This window comes from Lygodium microphyllum, chromosome 1, assembly GCF_053477565.2.
Source record: "Lygodium microphyllum isolate KBCC chromosome 1, Lygodium_microphyllum_v1.1.10, whole genome shotgun sequence".
NCBI classification, from domain to species: domain Eukaryota; kingdom Viridiplantae; phylum Streptophyta; class Polypodiopsida; order Schizaeales; family Lygodiaceae; genus Lygodium; species Lygodium microphyllum.
In genome coordinates this window covers 56,749,570-56,773,402 of record NC_141135.1, presented here as the reverse complement: position 1 = coordinate 56,773,402, position 23,833 = coordinate 56,749,570, and the positions used below count along the sequence as shown (strand labels likewise).

Here is a 23,833-nt window from a genome sequence, read left to right as displayed (position 1 = left end):
GCTGCAATACCTCTTGGCTTCTATCACATTCTGAAATGAAATGTCCCAATTGCCCATATTTGAAACAGTGTCCAACAAATGTGCCCCATTTCAGCTCATAAATCAAAGTTTGCAACCCCGGAACTTCAAAATGAACTTAGGTTGGGGGAGGTTTCCCTGTATCCCAAAGCAGACATGCCCTATTCCTATTGCGGGAGGCCAACCAAGGCTCCACCAACACCTCACCAAGAGATCTCAAAACCAAGGGAAGAAATCGCCAAAGATGTGTAGGAAAATCAACCACCTCGACCCAAATTGGACATGCTTGCCTAAGTACCTCCTGAAACTCTGCGTAGGCCTCCATGGAACCATATGAACTAATTGACCATCCATGAACAATGGGATACATTGCATAATATGAACACACACTTCCGGGAAGCGGCAAGGAACCTGAAAAAACCCCCTCAGTCCATCATAAATCTCTTCCACAAGGGGGGACTTGCCCTATTTGGATTGTTGTTTGCCCTTTGTGCAGACACATAGAGAAAGAGATTGGCTATGTAAGAAACCCAAATATAGAAACAAGCATCCTGTTAGGACATGGAGACCAGTGATTAGCTTGTCGACCTATTGCATCCTTAGATGGAAGTGACAAATCTGCAGTAAGGCGCTTGCGAACACATCAGGGGGTATTTTAGGTTGTGTGATCTGGATCCCGGTTAAGACAGAGTGTGAGTGAGAGAGATTGTGAAAAGGTCTATACAAATAGTACAGCAGAGTATAGATTTGCGTAGAGGACTTGAGGTACAACAGCCTGCAGAAAGAGATAGATTCAGTTCTGTTATGTGACAGACAGTCAGGGTTGGAATAAACTGTGTAATAAAGCATAAATCTCGGATATGGCGAATTTGCAGGAATCTAATGGTATTGATATGGCCTTTCTAGACCAACGTATTGGGAATGGGGACGATAAAGACTTGGTAGAATCAAATGGTGATTTGTCCGTTGAAGATTTTGGGCAGTTAATGGAAGGGGATGAGATGGTAAATGTCGTAAGATGTCGGTTGAAGAACCGGATTTGTGTGCTCTGAATTTGCCTCAACAAAATGTACATGCTTGGTGTTCTTAGACTAATGAGTCTTTTCAGTTTATGCTGGCCATTGCCAATCATCTTATGTCGGAATATGCTGAAGCCAATGAGGGTAAAGCGAGTTCTTTACTGGAAGGGGAACATGTGGTTGCTGTTATGGGTGCTGATTTAGTTCTACAGTAGATTGCTGCCCTTCATGAGAGGGCAGCCATCTTTTACTTTATGGGAAGGACTCCTTTGATCACTAGAATCCGTGCTTGGTTGCAATCTATGCCTGTCAATGTGGAGGTGTTATCACCTCTATCTTTTGAAGATGTTTCACTTTCTTTCCTCATCATAGGAAACCATTTGAGTAGGATCCCCACTCCAGAACTTTGTGACAAATCTAGGTCTATTTATCATTGATGATCCTGGTTTTTGCTTAGTGGCCACTAGAAACCATACTCTTGCACAAGAAAGAAAAGTTCAAGGTAAAAATTGGGGGTGAATTTTAGCCCAAAGGCTATTTTTCCGAGGTTTTCTTGGTCATCGAGCTAATTCTTTAGGCTTGAAAACCCAAAAAATATCCCATATATTAAACTTACATATTTTGACTCAAAATTCACCTAAAAATAGTTGAACGATAGGGTATTGGTCGGTGGATCCTTGTACATAAGTTGGAGCTTCTTCCACACCTTTGGAGGTGGCCAATAGGAGGCAATCCCCAAAAGGACTTCCTTTGAGATACATCAAGTAAATACTAAATATGCTTTGGTATTGTTGTCGTCCCAATTGAGGACTACTTCCTTATAGTTTTCTTTGTTTGGATTGGGTGGAAGAGGTGAGGATTTTTAAGGACACAAGGCAGATCTTGAAACAATGTGCTAAAGATGTTTCTACGCGAACCGTGCTTTCATCACCACAATGTGCTAAAGATGCTTCTTCACAAACCATGCTTTCATCCCAAGCTAGATGGTCATGGCCTTGAACCTTGTCATTGATGTCACAATTGGGTAAAAATTAGGTGCTAATTTTAGCCCAAAGGCTATTTTTTGAAGGTTTCCTTGGTCACTAGGCTAATTTTTAAGGCTTGAAAACTCAAAATTATCCCACATTTGGTCTATAATTTGCCCAAAAACAGCGAAAAGATAGGGTTTTCTCTTAATATTTGCCCAAATTTCTAAACTCTTCACCATTGATCAACCAAACATTTGCCCACCTATCTACAAATTGAAAATCACAGGGGTTCCTTATTTTTTACTATGGAAGAAAAGTTATACGAATTTCATATCTCAAAGACAAAACTCAAGGAACATTGATGGACATATCTCTCATGAATGCACAATGCAGGCTGAGAATTTTCCCTTCAGCATCATAATTGTCAGATGGCTAAGATCCAAATGCTGTAGCCATATTATCCATGACTACTCCTTGGATATACTATATTGAAGGCTATACTCCCCTAACCACTTGATTCTCTAAACCATTCTTGCTGCCCTAGCTATTCTCTGTTTTACTAGACCCATTCTGGGGTACTATTGTGTTTCATTCTTGAAATCTGTCTATAGCTACCAGGTAGGCATATGGTTTATTAATAATCCAAGATCAACTACATGGTCCTCTCAGCCAGTGGAAGATGATCTTTCAAAATTCTCTCACATCCGTCGTAGATGTGTTCAAGGTAATCCATTCTTCACAATAGGAGTTAATTGGTGACGTCTTGAGGAGCTTGCCAGTTGCCTCGCCTTCCTTTATTGCAGTTCGATCTCCCATATCGGACCTGTCTGGATGCTGTAGAAGCATCCAATGCATGCTTTATTATCTCAAATGTAATGCATGCTTTATTATCTCAAATGTAATGTGAAGGGACCTGTCTGGATGCTGTAGAAGCATCCAATGCATGCTTTATTATCTCAAATGTAATGTGAAGGAATATAGCTCTTGACTGGTTTGAGATGGTACACAAAACATTGAGGACGGATGCTTGAAATCTGCACAAATTTCTGTTTTTGAAGTATTTTGATTGACTGAGATGTTATGAAATTCTGCTGAGATTTACGAGTGGTTAGTGAATTAGATTTTGTAAAACAAATGCTGGGTGCATTAGACTTTTATACTCTTGGAAGGTTTCGTCTCTTCTTAAGTTCATCCTTTTTGTAAACTAGAGCATGGAGCTTTTTACATGTACACAGCCTATTAATTGTCTTATAACATATGCAGATAGTTGCTTTTGCATGTAAAATATCACCAGAGACAATGGAAGCTGAAGAAAGTCAACGAGGTGGTGAACATGGTGATACTGACAAGACACAAACTGAAGCAGTTGCTTTTTCATGTAAGATATCACCAGAGACAATGGAAGCCGAAGAAAGTCAAAGAGGTGGTGAACATGGTGATACTGACAAGACACAAACTGAAGCCTCTACATCTCTGCTTAACAAGAATCAGCCCTTTTTTGACAATGTACATGTGGAGAAGCTTGCAGATTATCAATGTGTACGCGGTTACAGAGATAAAAGAACAGGTATTTATTTAGATCCCAACACGTTTCATTAGAAATAGCAAGAACAGAGAAATGTCCAAGCAAATTAGTCTAGTTGACTATGACCACATTTATGATTCTATCATTCTACCTATTTGGTTCTAGAGAGTTGCACATTTGGACGTGTCAAGTGCATAACTGATGCTAACATCAATATAACTTGATCAAAATTACCAAATGTGCACCATCTCCTTGTTGTCAAGAGATGATGGCAGAGAGACAAGAGATACTGTGGGCTAAGTACTTCAAACCCAAGAAAAAACAGCATATGACCTACAAATAGTATTTTCTGGGAAACTATGCAAAATTCTTGAGAAAACTAGCTATAGAAATGATATATGCTGTCTATAATAGTAACTTGTGCCAGATTCAAAGTTGACACGATTGTAATTAAGTGTGTTATTGTGACAAGGCAGCAAAACCAAGACTTGCTGATTAGTTTGGCGAGCTTGCCTATTGATGCAATGTTTTCATCGCTTTGCATGTGATCTTCCCATGCCCTAGGCTTGAGCCTAGCAGTTGGACATTTAGTTGACAGTGTCAAGCTAACAACTATGCTCTAATATCATGTCAAGATATGTGATGGTGCAAAGAGATAGCAGGGTTTGTGGGGAGAAATACAAAGTGTCTATGGCAAACACTGAGAGAGAAGAGAAACTCAGAAACACAAAAGAACACGGTGATGATGCACTGAATCATGCTATGAGAAGAAAAGTTGATACAGTGGAGCTGAAGCTCAAAAGATGACTGCATTGTCCTGTCTGAGTCAACAGGCAGCAACACTTGTGGGGAACTTGCACAATGAAGGCAGAGAAATGTAGGCCTTCGAGCAATGGGCTATCAAAGTAATCACTAGAAGGTGAAGGATAGTTATCGAGGGAGTGAAGCACAGCCCTATGATGCCATCAAGGATGAAGAAGATGATGACTAGTTGTGGAGGGAGTGAAGCCCAATCCTCTGATGCTAGCTAGGCTGCAAAACACAGCAATAGAACACGGCAGTAGAGCGCTGCAGTAAAACGCAGCAGTAGAACATGGCAATAGAACGCCGTGATAGTAGAATGCCAAGTGGGGATGGATGGAAGGTGGTTGTGATCTGCAATGTCCTCCAATAGGGGTGTGAGCTTATGCCCAATCATTGCTCCTTAATTCAGCCCCAAAAAGCTTTATTTTTTATTAAAAGACTTTTATATGCATAGTAGTGCAAACGCACCAAATTTCCTATAAAAGTGCATGTTGTGGGCATTCCTATCATCTCCCCTCAATCACTTCCTGAGGGTACCCACACTCCATCATGCTTCTTCTCTCAAGCATTCCTTTTCTTTGATTGCTACTCCCTCATCTTGCATGCCCTTGGTGGATGCTATCAAAGGGAGCTGGTGCTGCTCTATTTGGTACATCCTGAAGTTTCTGTCGTCTCAAATTAGCTGCTGTTTAGCGGCTGCCCATCATTGGTGACCTGCTTTCCACTTGTGTTCTGCGTTCACAAGTCCATATCTTCTCCTACAACTGCATTTTGTATTGCTGTATCTACAACAGGATGTTGCTTGTGTATAACAACCTTTCTTGACATTATTGCAGCTATCGTCTTCATCTTTGATTAATAGATAATTTCCTTGTTGTTGCTGCTTCCCTTGGAGACCTTGTTGCAGCATTTCCAGCCAGCAGACATTTGCCTTTTTGCTTCTACAAGTCCTTCCATTAGCAAACAATTTTGTTTTTATTGCTGCGCTTGGAGGTCATCCTTGTCATCACCCATAGCTATGGAGGATTTTGTTTCACTCCCTTCACTAATGTCTACCTGCATCCATGGTCTTCTTTGACATCCCCCATTGGAGGAGGATTGCATTTTTCTCCCTCCATAGTGTAGCTTCCTTCATAGGTGTTGCCACTTGATTAGCCCTGAAAATGCAGTCTCCTAAAGGCACTTTGTCATTGCCAAACTCAGTGGTTCACACCTCAAGCATGGTCCTAGGGCCCCCCATAATCCATTGTATCATCATTAGATTTGATTCATAATTCTTCTATTTTGAATTCATTCACTATCAAGGTTTTTTGTCTTTGTTGCAAACTCTATTGTTTCTTTACATGGTATTAGAGCAATCATAGGGTTTACCATTTCCCTATATTTTCTTTACATGGTATTAGAGCACAAGTGCCCAAGAGCTCAAGATCCTCTGTTGCATGAAGAACACAGGTTGCGGGGAGTGGTGCAACCATTGTCAACTCAGATTTCCCCATTCCATTCTACGATAACTTTGAGGACTACATTTTTCTCCCCTTCATCCTCCCATCACAAGTGTGCCACATTAGTGTTATGGCTTTTTCCCCACAGGATGGAGCACGGATCATTGCGTGCACTTATTGTGACAAGTCAAGGCATTCCATTGAAGCTTGTCATCATCAACCTTTGCTCCCCACCCACCAGAGTATATATGTCTACATACAAGCACTCCTTGTGCCACCTTCTTGTGGTACAAATTATTCAGCATTGGCTATTAGAGTAGTCTGAAGGCAATAAGATGCGTACAATGTGCATCAAGCCTTTCGAGGAACAAGAGGGTCTAAGACCTCAAGAGGTCATAAGCCCTCTTGGAGATGCTGCAATGTGCTATGGAGGTTTCCCCTACCTACTAGCTTTCTTGACCCTTGGTTTGGGAATTCTCTCCATTGAGAGATGGTGGCTTCTCAACCCCACCTTCAGCTCCACACTCCGCTCGACAATCACTGCCACTGCACACTACAGGTGGCGGGTGCCCATCACCGTCACTTTATTCTTTATTCTTTTAGTGACAGTTTGAATAAAGGAAGGCCCGTCACACATTGTGACTGTTGGAGTTCCCATTTCTTTTCTCTCTCTTTCTTGCTCTTGCTCTCCCACCATAGCTCTCGAGTGCAAGCTTTGATCCTTCTCACCTTTCACTTGCAAATCCGAAGGATGCATTGATTCCAACCGAGTGTTTATTGGCGGATTCATCCCATCATAAAACTTCGAGACCTGTTGGTGGATGCTCATTGTCAGGGCGTATTTTAGCAAGGAAACAAATTTCAAGTAGTATGCTTCCAAAGATAGGCTCAACTGCCTCAACTTAAAGAACTCATTCATCTTCTGAGTTCTATACGCAGGTGGCATATACCTTCTTGCTCGCTCATATAACTCCCTAAATACAAGCTCCACCATCATACCATGAGCATTGAGGAGATTACTTGTGATTCCCCTCCTTACCATGCCTCTCCTACTTAGCATTGGAAGGCCACATTTGGTACTTGTTGGGAGGATTGTATTTTGCTTCCTCCAGTGTTGCACCCATCCTAGATACCTTCGTCAACTCTCTTCATGAATATTCCCTCTTCTTTAGAGGCCGTCATTCATGAGTTTTTGGATTCCCTCTTTTTTGTTGCGAAGGGGGGTCTAGAGGGGGCTTTAGAGGTCATTGGTGGATTGCATTTCATTCCCCCCCACATGCCAACACATACTTGTCTTGTCGATGAGCCTTGGCCTTCTCCATTATCCTTTTCAACATGGACACCCAAGATCTATAGGTTTTGCCTAGATTGGAGCCTTCGATTTTCAGCCATGCATTGATGGTCGTGCCTTCAAAACTTGTCCAGCATAGGGCCAAGGATAATGTCCTTGTTTCTGAGGCTTAGGACTAGGAACGCCTTCGCTTTCTTACCACCATGTAGACAAAGTAGTGGCTTCTCTCCCAAGGTGGAGTTTCGAGCACCCTCAGCTAAAGTAGTGGCTTCTCTCCCAAGGCGGAGTTTCGAGCACCCTCACCTATCATTACTTCCTCGTAGGTTTGCTCTCTAGTGGAATTCTTTCCCTTCTTGGATTATATTGTGCAAGTACTTCTATTTTGGTCTTCCTCTTTCAAATGGTTGGGTGGAATACATTGGGCTTTCCTCTTAGCTTACTGATGTTCTTCTTCATCAACTCCCTTGCCACATGACAGGCCTTAATGGGGGATTCGGCTGTGTATTTATCGTCTTACATCTTTAAGCTAATCTATGGGTGCATGTCTCTCTCTCCATCTTGGGCACCTTTTTGGGCTTGAGAGGGGGTGTTGAGCAATCAAAATTAAGGCTAGCATTAGATATAAACTGACATGCGTTAATGCCTAATTATCATTCTTAATTCAGACCCAAAAAGGTTGAAGTATGGTTAAAAGGATTCTATTTGGATAGTAGCACAAATGCACCAAAATCCCCTATAAAGGGCATACTGGTGGCATCCCTACTATCACTCTTGGTTACTCTCTGAGATCCCATTCTTCTTCACTCTTCTTATCTCAGCCATTACTCTTGTTGGATGCTATCACAATGCAGCTGCTGCCGCCTTATTTAGTGCAAGTTGGAGCTGTTGTCATTTCAGATGGGCTGCCACCCAGTAGATGCTGGCCATTGGTGACCTGCTGCCCGCCTGGGTTCTGCATCTGAAGGTCCATAACTTCTCCTACAGCTGCATTTTGTGTTGCTGGTCCTACAGCAGGATGTCACCTGTGTACAACAGCCCTTCTTGACATTATTGCAGTTATTATCTTCATCTTTGATGTGGAGACAATACTGTTTTTGCTGCTGCTGCCCCTAGAGACCTCGCCATAGGAATTTCCAGCCAGCTGTGCTATTGCAGGTGTCCTTCCATCAGCAAACAATTTCCTTTTTGTTGCAACTGTCCTTGGAAATCATCCTCATCATCACCAGAACTACAGAGGACAGTGTTTCGCTTCCTTCACTACAGTCCACCTTCATCTATGGACATCCCCCCTCCTTGGAAGATTGTGTTTCACTCCCTCTAGTGTGCAAATCCCCTCATATGTGATGCTGTCTATTAGCCAAGATAGTGCAATCATCTCGAGCCAAGATGATGCTGTTTATCAGCCAAGATAGTGCAATCATCTTGAGGCACTCCAACTTCGTGGTTCACGCCTTAGCTCCTGTTTTAGAGATACAAAGGCCACGGGCTCCCAATGGTATCATCATTAGTTTTGATTCAACATTTTTCCCTTCTTTGAGTTTTTGAGCTCATTCACTAAAACTGTTTGTCATATAGTCTATCGTCTCCACTATAAACCCTACAGTTTCTTTACATGTCATCAAAGTAGTCATAGGGTTTTCCTATGCTTTCTTCATAGAAGAGACATGATGAAGAGAAGAATCCTCATGTAACACCACATCCCAACTCATAACTACCTCTCATGAATTAGTTTTCAAAGAGCATGTAGCCTCTGGCTGCTAACTAATGTGATTTGGCATCCGACTTCCCCTTGTTATATTTTGGCAAATGTATGTAGGCATCACATCCATATACTTGAAAGTGAGCAACATAGGGCTTTTGCCCATGTTAGCCCTCATAGAGGGTCTTACCTAGAACAACAATTGAAGGAGGCTTGTTGTGGATATGAATGGCTATGGCAAGTGCATCAACCTAAAGGGAGTGAGAAAGCCTTTTTAGCTCAAGCATGGACATAGCCATCTCCAACATGGTCATGTTTTTTCACTTCACCACCACAATGTTCGTTGATGGTGTACTTGTATTGGTAAACTCCATCAAAATGCCATGTTGCCTATAGAATTTATCGAAATTTGAGGAGAAAAACCGGCCACCAAGATTAACTTGAACGACGTGAACCCTAGTGGACTAATCCTCCTCCTAAGTCTTCCATCCACAAAAGTTGCCAAGTGCATCTGACTTGAGCTTGAGTAAGTAAGCCCAAACATACCTTGAGAAATTGTCCACAATTAGCATCAAAGAGATAGCCTTGCCCATTGAAGAGGAGTGCATGGGGCCACACAAATCTATATGGATAAGCTCTAAGGGGGTAGTGGCTTTGCAAGTAGCTTGTTTGGGAAAGGGTTTTTGATTTTTCTTGCTCCAAAGACAACTAGGACAAAGCAAAGAAAGTTGTGAATTGAGGTTTGGTGATCCTTCTACTAGATGATTGTGACTAGCTTGTTGTAAGGCATCATAATCTAGGTGACACTAGTGGACATGCCAAAGAGTACCCAATTTGGAAGAAGACTTGCAAGGATTGTGACTTGATAAAGCCCACCATCTTGATGACCTGTCCAAAGGGTATCTCTTGATGGAGCATCCTCCACCCTAATATCCTCATTGATGAAGATGACTTGTGTGTCAAGACGAGTGAGGCCATGTGCTATAGGCTCAAATTAGGAGTATAAAAGTCTTTGGCTATGGAACAAGGATCTTGTTCGTGGGAGATTGGAGGAATGGTGCCCACACCATAAACATGCATTGATGAGTTGTCACCAATAGTGACAGCCTTGTCATGGAGATCCTAGAGTCAATGTATCACTATCCACTTTTTGGAAGAAGAGGACACGAATGTAGTGTCATCCACCTTGTACAAATTGATGGATACTTACTTTGTTGTTGTGGCTGATGTAGCAGTCTTTGACTCCTTCAGTCCCTTCTTTGCACTAGGTCAAAGGTGCAGGTATTTCTTCCAACACTTATCTTTGGGATGAGTCATCTTCCCAAAGTCATCCAATTTTAAACACAAAGATAATGATAGTCTTCGACCCCTTTGTCTATAGGACTTTTTTTGCAAGTAAAATGTGGCTGATTATATTACTCAAAAAGATGATTACAACAGAGTGCTCATGCTCAACACACTAGCTGGAGTGGATGCAAAGTCACCAATACATCATGTATACAAGCCTCTCAAGGCAGTCTAGGGGGGATGGGGGCAAGAAGCCATGGGGGGGCTATATCGCCAAATGGGGTTGCCTGCCTGCATCACAAAGAACAGACCCTGGCCGCCCCAAGTACGCATGAAGTGACCACGGAGCTCCTGACGAGCCCTGGACTCGCCTTGCACCTGATCCCATCGGTTGCAGAGGGAGTGGATAATGGAGGTCCAGAGCTCTGCTAAGGTCGCATGTGTTGAAAGTCTCTCTCCGTCGAAAGCCACCTGGCACCGCGCCTTCCAAATATGCCATCTAGTAAGACCCCCTATGATCTCCCATACCTCCGAGCGGTCTGCTGTGGGCTCCAGTACATGGCAGATGGGTAGAGCCTCCAGACCGACCACTGCGCATGACCCTGCTTCGATCATGAATATTGTGTCCTGCATCCCGGCCTCATACAAAAGGTGACGGCCTTGGCTGACTGCCTGCCAACAGAAAGCTCCCCATGAGATACACCCAAGGCTGGGTGCTATACGTCGAAGGATACAACATGCTCCTCTCCACATGAGCTGCGCCTCTTCACATGACCAAAGGCAGTGTTTACCAAAGGCAGTGCTTTGAGGTTTCCAAAGGCTGCTGTGTGCAGCGCTTACAACCTCCCTCCTTCTGCATCTGGGCAAGCCAACTTCCCACCGCCACGCCTCCATGTGCCACCGGCCATAAAAAATACGACACCCTCCTCGGCCTCCAGCTATCCCATAGGTGGCGCCAGAAGGTCTGTCGGAAGGGCTCCGTGATGCTGTGCTCCGCCTAGTGCCTGTTGCTTGACGGCGCCCAGTCCATATCCTCCTTCATCAGTACATATCTGCCAATCCTGGCAGTGTACTCTAGGAACCTAGGTGGCTTTTTGACGGCCATAGAGGCCAGCCATAGCCACTCTCCTGGATCTCACTCCAGCTCATCTAGTGGTCTGCCCTCCTAGATCCAAAGGCGCCACTCCTTGAGCTCCTTCCAGAAAACATAGGGGTTCAATCGCCAAGTCTTCCCTTGAAGACCCACCACTCGAATCCTCCTCCACGAAAGGGTGGCAATCCCCTCATCCTGCTGCCCTCTGTCAAGGGCCAGACGTCCCCCCTCCTGAACGGCGAAGAAAGTCCACTGCGGGGCGCCATCCACTCTACCTGCCACCTGAAGGGGGATGCCTGCTAGTGAAAACCTAGCTGCCCATACCTCCCCGGGCTCTATTGGCTCTCGTATCAGAGGAGCAAGCCACTACGGAGGTATTGCTGCATCTATCTCTCTTCTCCTCAACTCCACTCCTCTCTAGCAACGTGATACTCGCTGTAGCACCTCCTCGTCCGCCATCCTGTACACCTCCCGCCATGTCCTGATGGTACGAGCTGGGCCAGCGCCCATTGGATGTGGGGGCGCTCAGCTATCTATGCCCCTTCCCGATCTTTGACGTGGAGGTTCCAGATCACCGGCTGACGGTCTATTTCCTCCTGGCAACCTGGGGGGCTCTGGATTAGGGCCTTACGGAGGCCTTGCCACACGCGGAGTAGGCTGTGAAGGAAAGGTGATCTGGGGAGGTGAACTGGGCTGACATGAAGATCCATCTCAGGGATGGCCTCCACTCACCGCCAAGCCTCGGTTTACAATCCTGAAGGCCCTCCTGCAATAAGGCCTTCCAGGTCTGCCCACTTGGTGTGAGACGGTGGACAACTAGCTTGCCCAAGAGGGCCATACTCTGATACTCTGGGTCTATGATCCCAAGCCCTTCCTTTGATCTATGTCGTATGATGGTTGCCCACGCCACCTTGGCCCTGGAATCCGTGGAGCCATCAGACCCAGACCAAAGGAAATTCGGCACTAGGCGGCGAAGCTGCACTCTGCACAATGAGGAGAAGCGCTAACACGAGGTGATGTACCAGGCCGTCGCTAGGAGGACCTGGTTAACCACCAGGGCTCGACCGGCTAGTGAGAGGCAAACTGTGCTCCAGTAGGTCAGTTTCCTCCGAATAGAATCAAGGACAGGAAGAAATTGCTGGGCAGTGATGTCGAGTCGCACCTGGAACCCTAGGTATCGGACGGTCTGCCCTTTGCTCACCCATCTAAATCCCAGGTGGATGCCCCACTCCATGTTGGAGTCCGGGTCTGTGAGGAAACCAACCCACTTTTGCCAGCTGATTTTAGCTCCCGTTGCAAAGCAGAACATGTTAAGAGCTAGCCTCACTCTCTCCAGCATCAACTCATCGTCCTCTATGTAGAGGCTTGTATCATCTGCGTACTCTGAGGCTAACAACTCAGTCTTCTCTCTCACTGGAAGTCGAAGGCCGCGTAATCCACTCACACGTGACCTGAGGAAGTAAGACATTGCCTTTGTGAAGAGTAGGAACATGTATGGGGCCAGGGGGCAACCCTGTCGAACCGATCTCTCTAGCTGAAACTCCTCCCCTCTCCTTCCGCATATGAGAATCCTGCTGGTGGCCGATTTGCACAGACCGGAGACCCCATGAATCCAAGCGTGGGGGAATCCCAATTTCACCATGGTGCCCTCTAGGAAATTCCAGTCCACCCTGTCATAAGCTTTCTCGAAATTCAAGAGTAGTACTACCAGTCTGAATGTAAATACATTGTCTAGGATGCTTCTATCCTGGACAAAGCCTGTCTGTGTATCATGAATGATATCTGGAAACACGGGCGTAGTCGCCTACCAATCATCTTTGCTAGCGCCTTATAGGCCACTGACAATAAGGTGATCAGTCTCCACTGGGATAGCTCCAACCGGTCTCCCCCTTTGGGGAGAAGACTGATAAGGCCTGGCGAGACTCCCTGGCATCTGTCCTCAGGTGAAGATCTCCTAGAAAGCCCTCAGTAGGGGATCCTTCATCACTTCCCAATAGGTAGTGAAGAAGGCCTTAGAGAGGCCATCCTCCCCTAGGCATTTCTGCCCATCCTGTGTATGGAAAGCCTCCTCTAGTTCCTTCTCTGTGAAGGGGGCTAGGAGGGAGTGTTCCATCTCCTCTGTGACGAGGGACGGGATGTGATCCCATACCTGCTGTCTACATCTCTCTCCTCTAGTTGAAGCTGTCTCCTATTGGAAAAGGCACGTGTAATAGTCGGTGGCAATCTCCATCACCTCATTTGGGCTAGAACGGGTCCTCCCATACTGATCCCGAAGGCTGTGTATTTGCTCTCGGCGGTGCGGGGCTGGTGCTCCTGGAAGAACTCCTTGCACATCGTGTCTCCCTTCCGTGCCCAAAAGGTTGCTGAGGTGCGGAAAGAGAACTCCGAGCGCCTGTCCTCTAGGCCAGCTATGGTTGCAAGCGCGCGCACCTCCTGTGCGTGGAGGGTGGGCACTGGGATCCCCTGGTGCCTCCTGCAATAATCTCTGTGTGGGTGCAAGGTCCCGCCGGAGTGCTCTCTCCTCCTCCCAACATTGCTGCCTCGCCTGTATGGCTTTCTCTTGGCAGATTCTGCTTGACTCGGCTAGGACCTCTGCAACCTTCTTTGCTATCTGGTCCCTCCTGTCCCACTCTCTAGTCCAAATCTGCTCTATCTGTCTCGTCATCTCCTCCCTCTTATAGATTGAGTTAGGGATCCGACAGGATCATGTGTCTAGGACGGATGCTGGGGGGTCAAGTGTCAGGAGAACCGGGCAATGATTGGATAACGTGGTGCCTGCCAACAGCTCAATCTGGCCTCCACAAAAGCCTCCCCACTCTCCCACATAAAACCTATCCAACCGCTCCAGTAGGACTCCACCTAGCCGCCTGTATCCCCAGGAGAAGTCCAACGACCTCTCCCTCCTGTGGAAGGCAGGGTCTTTCCAAGCATCACGTGCTCCGACTGCAATCAAAAAGACCTCCCATGCGTCGTGCTCCTCCCCAGCCATGCCCTAGTAGTTTCTGCCTCCGCCCCGCTGGTCCTGCATGGCCTCCATTCTGTTGAAATCTCCTCCAACAATCCAGGAGTCCACCTCTGGGAGTCCAGCTGCGATCTCTACCCAAAACCTGCTACGTGCCCTAACCTCCGTAGGGCCATAGACATTGAGGACTCTAATACACGAGTCCCCAATATCCAATCTGATCCATAGAACCCTTCCTGCCACTATCATCCCATGGTCTCGTACACAGGTGGTGAGACTCAGGCCAATAGAGGTGCATATGCCTCCACTCCTGCCGTGAGCACCTATGGCGTGTTCCTAGTAAGTGTGCGAGCTGCCCAGAAGTACCTTCCCAACCCGTTGAGCCTGGGTGTGGGTGAGCTTGTGCTCCTGCAAAAGTAGGATGTCGATCCGTCGAGCAAGGGCAAGCTGCAACTCCTGCCGAACAATCAACTTCCTGGAACCACATGTCCCACTGTAGTGGAGACTATTCACATTTCAAGATGCAAGATGTAAGCTCATGGGGAAACTTGTGACTGACTGAACAGGCATCTGTTCGGTGTGGATGCTGCTAATGAGGAGGAGAGACTATGAGGCATGCAAGTGCGCTTTGCCGCCGGTCTCTGGATGGTGAACTCCAATCCTCCATGGTGGCCCTCGGCCGGACCATAGGGGTGATAGATGCTCCAGGTGGTACTATCAATGCATCTATCAGCCATGCTGAGAATCGCGACTCTATACATTGGTAGAAACGGGCCGCCTGTGCTGGGGGCTTCTCGATCACGTCCCTTGGAACTCTCCACTATGGAGGGGCTCGAAAGATAATACTCAAGTGTGGGACCTCGGCACCATCCCACTAGTTAATGTCCATCATGCAACCTAGCCACTGTTGTGCAAACAATGCTAATCCTTCATCTCCCATCCACTGGGAGATGTGATCCGCCACTTGACTCTTCAACTCCTCCTCAATCTGTGTAGTTGTCCACTCCCCTGAGTAAGAGGACTGAAGAAAAAAGGCATAGTTTGGTCCATCTGGTTGTGCTAGTAGATGGACCTTACCTCTCCTTGACTTACGAACCACGAAGATCCCCATCTCTAGAGGTAGTGGGAACTCTCCGTGCTCAACAACTCGCAGGTAGGACCATGGGCCATTGTGGAAGAACTCCTATGGCAACAACTGTGCTTGTCTCGGAAAAGTGTGGCTGGTGGCAGGGGCGGATGAGTTGGTGGCTATGTGGGAGGGACAAGACTGTTGGTGCGCGGAGGAGGTAGGTGTGTGTGGCTCATCACCTCCTGTGGGAAGAGGGGGGATGGGTCTGGGGGGGCTCACCTGACCTGGGTGCGGATCAAGGGGGGTGCTCGGTAGGGGGGGTGGTGGGGGGGAAGAGGATCAAGGGATGGTGGGATAGATGGAGCTGCATGGCGGGTGGGGGGGGTGGCCTTGGCAAGGGGGGGCTGTGGGCCAAGGTCAGTGGGGGGGCATGGGATGGGGGGGGGGGGGGGTTGGGTGAGGGGCCTGTGGGAACTCAGGTGAGATAGTCTATGGCGCGGGTGGAGAATGTGGGGGGCTGCGGTCTTGTCGGGTGGGACGGACAGGGGGGGGATGTGGAGTGCTCTGTCGAGAGGGGGTCGCTCGCCCGCCAATACCCTATTGAGATGAGGCTCGGTTTGAGGAGCTGGCTGCGCCCCACCTTGCCATCTCCCTCTCTGTCGTCTCTGGACCCGTGTGAAGCCGTCAGCGTCCACCTGCGGACCTGTGGGCAGCCGCCTTGGCTTCGAAACGCGTACAAACTGCTGCCTGATGCCCAAAGTCGTGGCAGTGTAGGCACTGCCCTGGTTGCCCAGTCACAATGACCTACTACCTAAAGGAGTGCCCGCTTGCCTCAATCTCTAGGAACTGTGGGATATTCTTGATCTCTTTCATTGCCACCCGTACCTTTGGGACTCCTGCTGCTGTCATTGCATCCACGAAAGAGGCAGGAAGGACAGTGGCGAAGAGTTGTCCAAAGTCTTCCACCAACTGGCGATACTCAATCGCCAGGCCGGGGAAAAGAAGGGTGACTGGGTGCCGAAGAAATCTATTGTGGAGTGCAAACGCCTCCACAGTAAAGCCACTATACCAAGGGACCATGTATATGACCCCCTTCGTGGACGCATATGGTGAACTGGCGAGTAACTCGCGAGCTGCATCTGCCGAGCTGAGCCGGACCATGAAGATCCCTTGGCCCAATAGGACCGCCTCCACGATCTGCACTGTGCCGATGCACAATGTGGAGTGAAGCCAGTCCCGAAGCTGGGCCCTGGCTTGGGAATGTCCTACTATATGACCATAAATCGCTATTTCCATTAGCTCCGGCTCCTTAGCTCGGATGGCTAAGAGCTGCTCCTCAGAGAGGACTATGCGCAAGGTGTTTGACTGGGGGGCACTTGCTGAGTGCGCTGGCGCTGACCTTAGGTTTCCATTGCGCGTCCCTTGGGGAGAACCTACCTATCACGCTGCTGTGCTACTGGAGGGGGGGTTGCTGCAGGGGGAGGGAGCAACTAGAGGGGGGGGGGTGTTGATGGCGAAGGGGGGGGTGGAGATTTCTGTTTTTGATGGCGGTGGTGTGACAGTCTAAGGGCCAGGCCTCCAAGCAGGGCAGCGCGCGGGGGGCGGGGAGGTGGACGGAGGAAAAGATAGGTAGGGGCGGGGGCGGCAGCCAGGGGAGAAAAAACGGGGCTGGGACGGGCGGGACAGGTGCAGTGGGGGGCAGGTGGGCGCAGGCGGGGGGGGGGGGGGGGGGGGGCACGGTGGGCGCAGGGCGGGCAAGGCGGGCGCAGGCGATGCGGAGAACGCAGGCGGTGGCGCAGGGAGATGGCGATGGGGCCGTGGCGATGGCGAGGGGGATGGCGAGGGGGGATGGCGAGGGGGGATGGCGATGGCGGTGGCCTTGGCGATGGGGATGGCCCTGGTGAGGGGAATGGCGATGGCGATGGCGCTGAATCCGCAGGACCCAACGATCAGACGGGGCGGGGGGGGGGGGGGGGTAGCGCGCGCGACGTGACGGGATTGAGCTCCGTCTACTGGTGTCTATAGGACTGGGGAGGAGGTGAGCTGAGGAAGAAGTCAGAGATGCTTGTATCAGCTCTGAGAGTGTGCTGTACTCAAGATGGATCTTGAAACACAGCAGCAGCAGTCCGTAAAGCTTTAATGATATTGGATGATGGTGACAACACTTTATGCAGTCCAGTGTGCAGAAAATGCAGAGCTGGCTGACAAGATAATGACATCAGCAGCCTGCAAATGGGCATCATGCTTGGTGAACAGCAGGGCAGCCTTTGTGATGTGAAAATGCAGCTATGATAGCAGATGAAGACCTCCAAGCAGCAAAATGCAGGGGCTGAAGTGAAGACGACAGCCTAGAGATGATCACTGGTGCGATCTCAAAATGCAGCAGTGAGAGTGCCCAAAACCAAGTTGCGAGGGTTTATGAACGTTGTAGGCAACGAGGTGTCTTGTAGAAGATGATAGTGCAGCAGTGGGAGTGTTCTGAAACAGGTCATTGGTTGATGTTGTTAGTTATTTTTCCCATGTGTGAAGACACTTTACGTGTGTGTATGTGTTTCTTGAAAGAGTGAACACCTTTCACACCCTTAGCATTAAATAAGGGTCAAAAGGCTAGGTACACAGCTTAGCCTATATATTCAGATGCTATAAGTTATACTTTCATATCAATCAATCAATCATTTTCATTGTGCTTCACCTAGTGTACTTATAAGATTTCTTATTTTTTTTCATAATGAGTTTTTGTATCATATCATATCAAATCACAAAGGGTTACAAAAAGTTAGATCATAGAAAAAGATACAAAAGTCACAGCAAGGAAGCAGAAGAGATTGCCATATGCCAAGGAAGTAAGTCCTCCCTATGGAGAAAGTGAACCAAAATCTTCATATGTGGTTGCTCTGGAGTGGAGTATTTGCCAGAGCTCTCTTTTTTTTTTCGTAATGGATGTTATATTTATAAAGTACTAAATAACAAAAGAGTTACAAAAGTCATGGCAAAGACGTAGAGGAAATTGCCATATGCTAGGGAAGCAAGTCCTCTCGAGAGAGTAAGTCAGAGTGCCGAATGAGATCTATCTGCCAATGCAAGAGACCTTTAAGCCTCGCAATATGTCCCTGAACATTAGAGGCTGAATCAAAAAGAAAAGCATTCCGAATGGTCCAATTGTGCCAGCAGCCCCAGTATCTAAGAAAGTGAAACAAGATCTTCATATGCGACTGTGCCGGTGTGGGGTATTTGGGCCGTACAAAAACCCAATCAAAAGGGCTTAGCAAGAAACCAACCACTACTCGCCAAGCCGCTAACAAGAGCGACCAGATTTTCTTAGCGAGAGGGCAAGAAACAAATCGATGACGGGCCGATTCCACATTGATGGTGCAAAAGAAACAATTGCCGTTGGAGATTCGACGCTTGGAAAGGGCTGAAGCAAGAGGAAGACCACCAATCATCACCCTCCAAAGAAAGACCTTGCATTTGAAAGGTGTCTTGTTCAACCAGCCCTCCATCACAGTTGCCTTCCACCATGATTGAGATTTACGCAATCCCCATACAATATTAGCTTTAGTAACCAGCCATTGATGATATTTAATCAGAAGATGATACACCTGGTTAGCTGAGGTCTTTTCCAAATCCAACCAACCTGCAAGGTCCCAGTCCTGCCAGGGACGATCCGAAGCAAGGGCAGGAAAGGGTTGTTTGCTCTGGAGCACCAGCAAAAGCTGTTCCCATAAATCACGGTGTCCACGAGGGATCCTGAAAAGCCTCCTGGCTGTACGAAACGATATCAACACATTGCAACTGGCAAGGGTGGCATCTGCAATTGAAGTCAAGCTCAAACGTGCTCATGTTTGCCTTCCCAAGAAAGTAATCGTGAGGCTGCCAACAATTCCAGTTGAAAAGAGTTAGTATCTAAGTGGTCCTTCGCTGGATGCCATCGAGCCTTCTGGAGAATCAATTTCCAGGAACATACCAAATGAGCAAGCAGGAATTAAGAAGGACTAGAAAACTGAGAGTCTACATTAAGAACATGCCACCAGGAGCTCCGAATTTGGGTATTACCATGCACAAGCCCGTAATCCTCAAGAAAATAACGGGCTATAAAGACCCAAGGTGATGATCCAAGCACATGGCATGAAAAAGAGACCAACGAAGTGCCAACATATGAGTTTCGGCATCCAAAATAGCCCCACCACCCATGCGTTTGGGGGTACATGCATGCAACCAAGAAATCCATGAAATGCCTGCATGCAAGGAGTCCTTCCATAACATGAAACGAATGTACTGAGTAAGAGCATTCAATGTAGTAGTAGTCCAAGGCAGCAATGGCAAGAAATATGTGAGCATTGGCAACATAATTGTCTGAGCCACTTTGAGGCGAACATGGAAGGGCCAAGCCTGCGACTTCCAATGTAGAAACTTAGCTACCAGTTTCTGTGAAATCCACTCTAGTAGTTGCTTTGGCCGAACATCAACACCCAAAGGGTATCCAAGTTGCCTGACAATGGAACCACGGGGAATAGCCATTCCCTGCCAGTCTAATGGCTGCAAATTTGACTCTGGGCAACTGAGAATGGCTGATTTCAAAGTATTGATATGAAGACCAGAAGCATGACCAAAGAGAGTCTAAACATCTAATGCTTTGTGAAGATTATCCTTGTCCACATGCAAAATCATAAAGCTGTCATTAGCCAAGGATTGACTAATGAAGTGCTATCCAAAAGGAAGAGACAATCCAGCCAATTGAGTAGAAGCTGCCATATGAGATAACATTGAAAGAAGCGGATGAGTCGCAAGGGCAAAAAAAAGAGGACTCAAAGGGCAACTGTGTCTCACAGAGCATGCAAGGACAAATGGTTCGGTAACACCACCATTTAGCATAACTCGCAAAGAAGCCGCAAAACTAATGGTGTAATCCGAGTACCAAAGCCCATAGTAGACATAAGTTCTGCAATGAAAGACCAGTCTAAATAATCAAAAGCCTTTTCCAAGTCCAATTGATTAGAGTGCCTTGCATAGTCAATAGCCATTTGCACATTTAAGACATTATGCAGAATGTTTCGGCCCATAATGAAACCATATTGAAGAGGATGCACAATGGCAGGAAGATGCTTATGGAGCTGATTCGCCATCACTTTGGAAAAGATTTTATACATCGAACCCATCAAAGATATTGGTCACCAATTTTTCAGGATTGACAGCGAAGGAACTTTTGGAAGCAGTTTGATAAGACCTTTCCATGAGGAAGGCATGAACCCCGTTTCCCAAACCTGCTGAAACATAGCCGTCAATGGTTTCACCAGTTGGGTAGCAAAAACCTCAAAGAATTCATTGGTGAGACCATCCCAACCGGGACTTTTATCCTCGGGCAAGTGTAAAAAAATATCCATAACCTCCGCCTCACAAATATCTGTCTCCAAAGTAGTTTGCATGTTATGTGGAACTTGATTGCAGACCAAATCATAGAAAACTGAGCGGGCATGAGTAACTTGGTCAGAAGGTGAAGGAGTAGAACCAAGAAGGTCTAGAAAATAATTCCTGCACATATTCACAATAGTCCGAGGATCAATGACCATTTGACCTTCTGCATCTTGGAGTCTAGTCATATTCTCTCGAGCAGGAGATGCATGTAAAGCTCGAAGGAACTTATGAGTCTGACAAGCACTATCTTGCAAATTCTCAGTCAAATTTTGCAATTTGGCGTGCTGATAAGATTTCAATTGAAACTCTTTAATAGATCAGCCAAACGCATAGCCAGTGGCAGCAGAAATACATCATCTGGAGTCTCCACCAGTAGAGAACAAACCAAAGCCAGTAATTCCTCCGCTGCTTGTCGATGCCGCCGACAAAGAGAGGCATGATGGATCCCATACTGCCGAACAACCCGCTGCACATTAGAGAGCAATCGTTCAAAAGAAGCATTGCCCTCAGAGGAAAAATCCAATAAAAATATCTCAATTAATCGCTGTATATAACCCTAAAAGATTGAATGCTTTAAATAAGACGAGTTGAAATGCAAAGGGAGTCTATCCAGAAATTGCTTAAAAGGTGCAATGGGTTGTGCAAGCATCTTAAGCTGTAGAGGAAAATGGTCCGACAAGGTATATTGTTGCAACACTTTCATTTGTAGGATCTCAGAAAGAAAAGCATCATTCTGCATGATGTACATGCGGTCCAACCGCGACCATGTAGTGAGCAAACGCATTCCACACACGGCTTTTCGGAGCGTCCATCAGCGAATGCTCTGATGTGGATTGTGAAGAATCAACACACATATTAAAATCCCCCATAAAAAAACCCTGTCTGCCAAGTGACAAGGAGGTCTGTAAAGTATTCCAAAGATCCCGGCGGGATAAAGGGTCATTTGGAGTATAGAGGCCAAGTAACCATAAGATCTCTCCTTCAAATAAAACTTCAATCACCACAAAACGACCATGTACATCATTTTTAATAAGAACAGGCTGATATTTCTCATGTACAATCATAAGTACACCAGAATAATGCATGGCATATGTCCCTACATAAAACAAGCGAAACCCATGGCAATCCACAACTTTTCCTGCTTCACCGTGACTCTTGTGCTCAACAGCACACAAGACATCCCACTGATTCTCATGCAATACAATCCACATGGCATGTTGCTTGTTGCGAGAACAAATGCCTCGCACATTCCACGTGGCTATCTTCATGTGTATTCAAAAAAGAAAATCAGGAACGAGGCAAAGCTTGCCTCGATTTAACCTTTTCTGCTAGAATGTCAAGGACTCCCTCATCCAAAAAATAAGCTAACACGGCAAAAGAGTTCTGACGGCCAGATTTAGAGGTAGACGGTGTATCCACTGTCTTGGGGATGGATCGGGGATAACGACAATCCCATGGGGTAATCACGTTACCTCTAGCATCAAAAGCCAACTTAGCAAGTGGGCCCTTTGGACCGTCCGTATATACTTTCCTAGTAGGCTGATTGCGATGAGCAGAAGAAACCATATCATGAGCAGTGTGCTTTGAAGACAACATTTCTTTCCTACACGTATAAGTACGCAAGGAATCTTGTGAAGCATTAGGCACAGTATCCACCATGCCAACATGAAACCTTTTACCTTTTTTTGCACATACATCTACCCAATCATTGCCACGGGAATCCAAACCGGAAACATGTTGTTTACCTTTATCCAAAACTTTAGGTGGCTGGGTTGCATCTTGCAACAGAGCATCAAGCACCATATCTTCCATGGGAGGCAAAACAGCCTCAACATCTGAAGTGGGTTGCTTCACTAGGCATTCGGCCATAAAATGCCCCAATTTTCCACACGAAAAACAATGCCTTGCAAAGTTACCCCATTTCAAACGAAAGTGCAAAAGATGCATGCCAGAGCAATTAAGACGTAACCAATCAGGCCTTTTCTGAGCAGTGTCCCATAGCATACACAAACGGTTATGATTCATGGCCTTGAGGCTCAAGGAAACCAAAATAGTGCCCACAACGGCTATGGCATCCTTTAATAGTGGCCAATAGACAGCCGGACAATTTTCCACTTCAGCTTACACCGGGCATTCACGTTGAAGCAGGCGCTGAAAATCTGCCATTGGGTGCCATGGCACAATATGGACCAAACGGCGATTAAAGAACAAAGGCAGTTTAGACAGCAGATCGGCACGATGCTTCTCAGATTTCAACAACATCTCATAAAAGCCTCGGTGCCCAACAAAAATCTCTTCAACACACTCCCCTTGTAGTAGACTTTGCAGCCACTGGCGAATACGGGAAAGCACTGGGATCCTACCAGTAAAGAAGAGTATAACAACACGCTCATAAAACACTGAGAATGAGCACAAGACATTTTTCGGGTCCACAGTGGCTTCCAGAACGTCTTTAGTTCTAGAGTCCTAAAATGCTTCATGATTATGTTGAACATAATTACTAAGCAGAATGTTGGCAAACTCTAACAAATGCTCCCAGTCAACATCCTGAGAATCCACAGAATCAGAAGCAACCTGAGCATAAGAATGTTCCTGATGATCCATTGTATCTTCCGAAGTATGCTTGGTGCATTTGCCCGCAAGCTGGAAGTCAGGACCAGGGGGCATCTCCTTTGTGCAAGGAACCATATCCTCTGGTTCCTCTGTATTAGAATCCGGACCAAGGGCTGCCACCGTTTGGTCGCTAAAGGCCATATCCAGACCAGCCATGTTGTATCACCACTTGTGTAGGTCAGATGCAAAGCCACGATTCGCAAGTAAGACCACCTTTAAGTAGGGTGTGCTGAAGACTGTCCGGACAACAGGACTGTTTCTGCCTAGGACAGAGCTGTCCCTTCTCCCAACGTGGCGTCTTTGTCTCAGGAACAGATCTGGGCGCCACACGAACAGGTTGCAGGCGTGTACGGGCAGAGGTCACGGAAGGCAGGTACCGATGATAGGTTGCAGGCGTGCAGGGACAGAGCTCGCAGGATGGCAAGGAAAAAGCAGAGCTCACGGAAGGCAGAAACGGCGCAGGCTCTCTCTCTCTCTCTCTCTCCACGTTCTTCGCGACTGCAGATCTAGGCTATAGCAGGTCTGCAACAACACAACTGCCTATAGAGTCACACGGAATACACAGAGTGGAGGGGCAGGATCAGAATTTGAGTCGACGAGTTGCCCTAGACGAGCAAGAGATGCAGGGATC

The 23,833-nt window shown here is 47.0% G+C and overlaps 1 protein-coding gene across 6 annotated transcripts in view; it reads left to right on the top strand.

Annotated features, from left to right (window-relative positions):
* Positions 1-23,833, top strand: part of LOC148041143 (uncharacterized) — a 141,676-nt gene that overhangs the window by 38,964 nt on the left and 78,879 nt on the right. For 5 of the 6 annotated variants that reach the window (XM_087676998.1, XM_087677006.1, XM_087677015.1 and 2 more), the window contains exon 2: positions 3,300-3,572. In XM_087676998.1, the coding sequence (XP_087533124.1) occupies positions 3,300-3,572 (273 nt within the window). Of the gene's footprint in view, positions 1-3,268; positions 3,573-23,833 lie in introns of all 6 variants that reach the window. The other variant, XM_087677011.1, reaches the window with a different exon arrangement.